General features: G+C 45.6%; 1 protein-coding gene across 1 annotated transcript in view; it reads right to left on the reverse strand.

Moving 5' to 3' along the window:
- CD9 (CD9 molecule) overlaps positions 1-356 on the reverse strand; it is a 21324-nt gene extending 20968 nt beyond the window's left edge. Inside the window, exon 1 of the mRNA XM_072400327.1 lies at positions 195-356. Coding sequence (XP_072256428.1) covers positions 195-260 — 66 coding nt within the window. The 5' untranslated portion in view covers positions 261-356. The remainder of the gene's footprint in view (positions 1-194) is intronic.
- Between the last annotated feature and the right edge of the window lie 1413 nt (positions 357-1769).

The following is a 1769-nucleotide window of genomic DNA, read 5'->3' on the forward strand; positions in this document are numbered from 1 at the left end:
CCCCTTCCCTCTCCCATAGGGTGCTGTACTGATCCCCCTTCCCTCTCCCATAGGGCGCTGTACTGATCCCCCTTCCCTCTCCCATAGGGTGCCATGCTCTGGTCATGGAGTCATAGGAGCGCAGTGTTTTCCGGCATGCCTGCACTCACATCCCCAGCGTCTGTAAGATCCCCCCGCACAGCCGGAACACTCACCCAGAATATGAAGTTGAAGGCGAATAACAGGTATTTGATGCATTTGGTTCCTCCTTTGACAGGCATGGTGCTGCAGTGAGTGACGGCCGGGCAGAGTACAGAACTTGCTGGGTGAACAGAACTTCGTGCAGGGTGTGCCGCACTCCTCGCCCAGCCCTCGCTGCCTATGAAAAGTGCGGCGCAGCGCCCTCTAGCGGCACACTCGGCCAGGCACCACACCTACACTGCCTCCCCCTGGGGGCTGGCTATGGAAAACCTGGCAGAACACATGTGCAGTTGTTGGCTTGCCTGGCCCATCAGATTTCAGCTTGTTTCCTTTTCCTATGATATCTGATTGGACAGTATAAGAAACTTCACTCTTGTTACTCTTTATAATTTGTTTCTAAATAGTAACATCTGATAATCTGTATAAACTGCCCTGGTTTGTTCTCTCCCCTTCCTCCTTCCTTTCCCTCACCTATAACCAGGTGAGGGGTACATCAGCCACAGCTCACCCAACTAGCACCCTCTGGGGAACCCTGGTTAATCATGGCTGCCTCAAACAGATAAGGTGGCATTGGGTCACTAAAAGGTCTATCTAATTGGTGATCTGCAGTACAGAATGATACAAAGGACAAAGGTGTCACCTTTACCTGTCTACTAATCTTCACTCCCCACATCGAAAACATCTCTAGGTCCTGCAACCTTTACCCGCATATATCCAAACTTGTCCCTTCCCTGTCCCCAGAGACCACCCAGTGCACTCTCCTATTACCTCGACTATTACAACTATCATCTTCTCTGGAATTCCGCTCAGACTCTCATCTCTACAATCCATCATAAATGCTGGAGCCAGACTTATCTATCCTCCCCTCAGCTATTCTGATTCATCTCTATAAAAACTCTATATTAACTTTTATTTCACCCTTCAAATTCAGACAACCATGCTTTGCCTTTAAATCCCTCCACAGCTCTTGTCCCATTTACATTTTAGTTACACAAATACACCTCAGGCTGCCCTTTGTATTCCTCCAATGACCTACTAATGATTTCCTTACTCACAACCTCTTCCTATGCACAGCTCCAAGACTTCTCTCAGTCTGTCCAACTCCCTGGAACTCACTCCCTCTTGCTTAAACACATTTAACAACCTCTTAAAACTCATTTTTTTCAAACTTGCCTACCCAGCTTCATTATTCTCTGATTATCCACCATTCCACTCCCCATATATTGTATAATACACTCCTCTACCACGTAAGTTTGTAAACTGTATGGGACAGGGTTCTGTTTTCCTCCTGTGTTACTGTTTGTACTTGTCAGGTATGTAGTCATCTACAGTCCCCATGTATGTACAGCACTGCAAAATATATTGCCATATAGTAAATTAGGGTACTAATAATAATGAAGTTTTTATTACGGTGTGTGTGCCCACTGGAGTTCTTCAACCTCTCTATTGGTCCTAGTGGTTATTGTTACTGGTATAGATAGTGATAAAAAAAAGACTTTTCTTGTGTCCCTGTTACCAAAACAATGTTTTTTTTTCTTATTTGGGGGAAAAAAAGCTTGCAGAGACTTTCTGTTGTGTCTTCTCAGGTG

This window comes from Pyxicephalus adspersus, chromosome 2, assembly GCF_032062135.1.
Source record: "Pyxicephalus adspersus chromosome 2, UCB_Pads_2.0, whole genome shotgun sequence".
Classification (NCBI taxonomy): domain Eukaryota; kingdom Metazoa; phylum Chordata; class Amphibia; order Anura; family Pyxicephalidae; genus Pyxicephalus; species Pyxicephalus adspersus.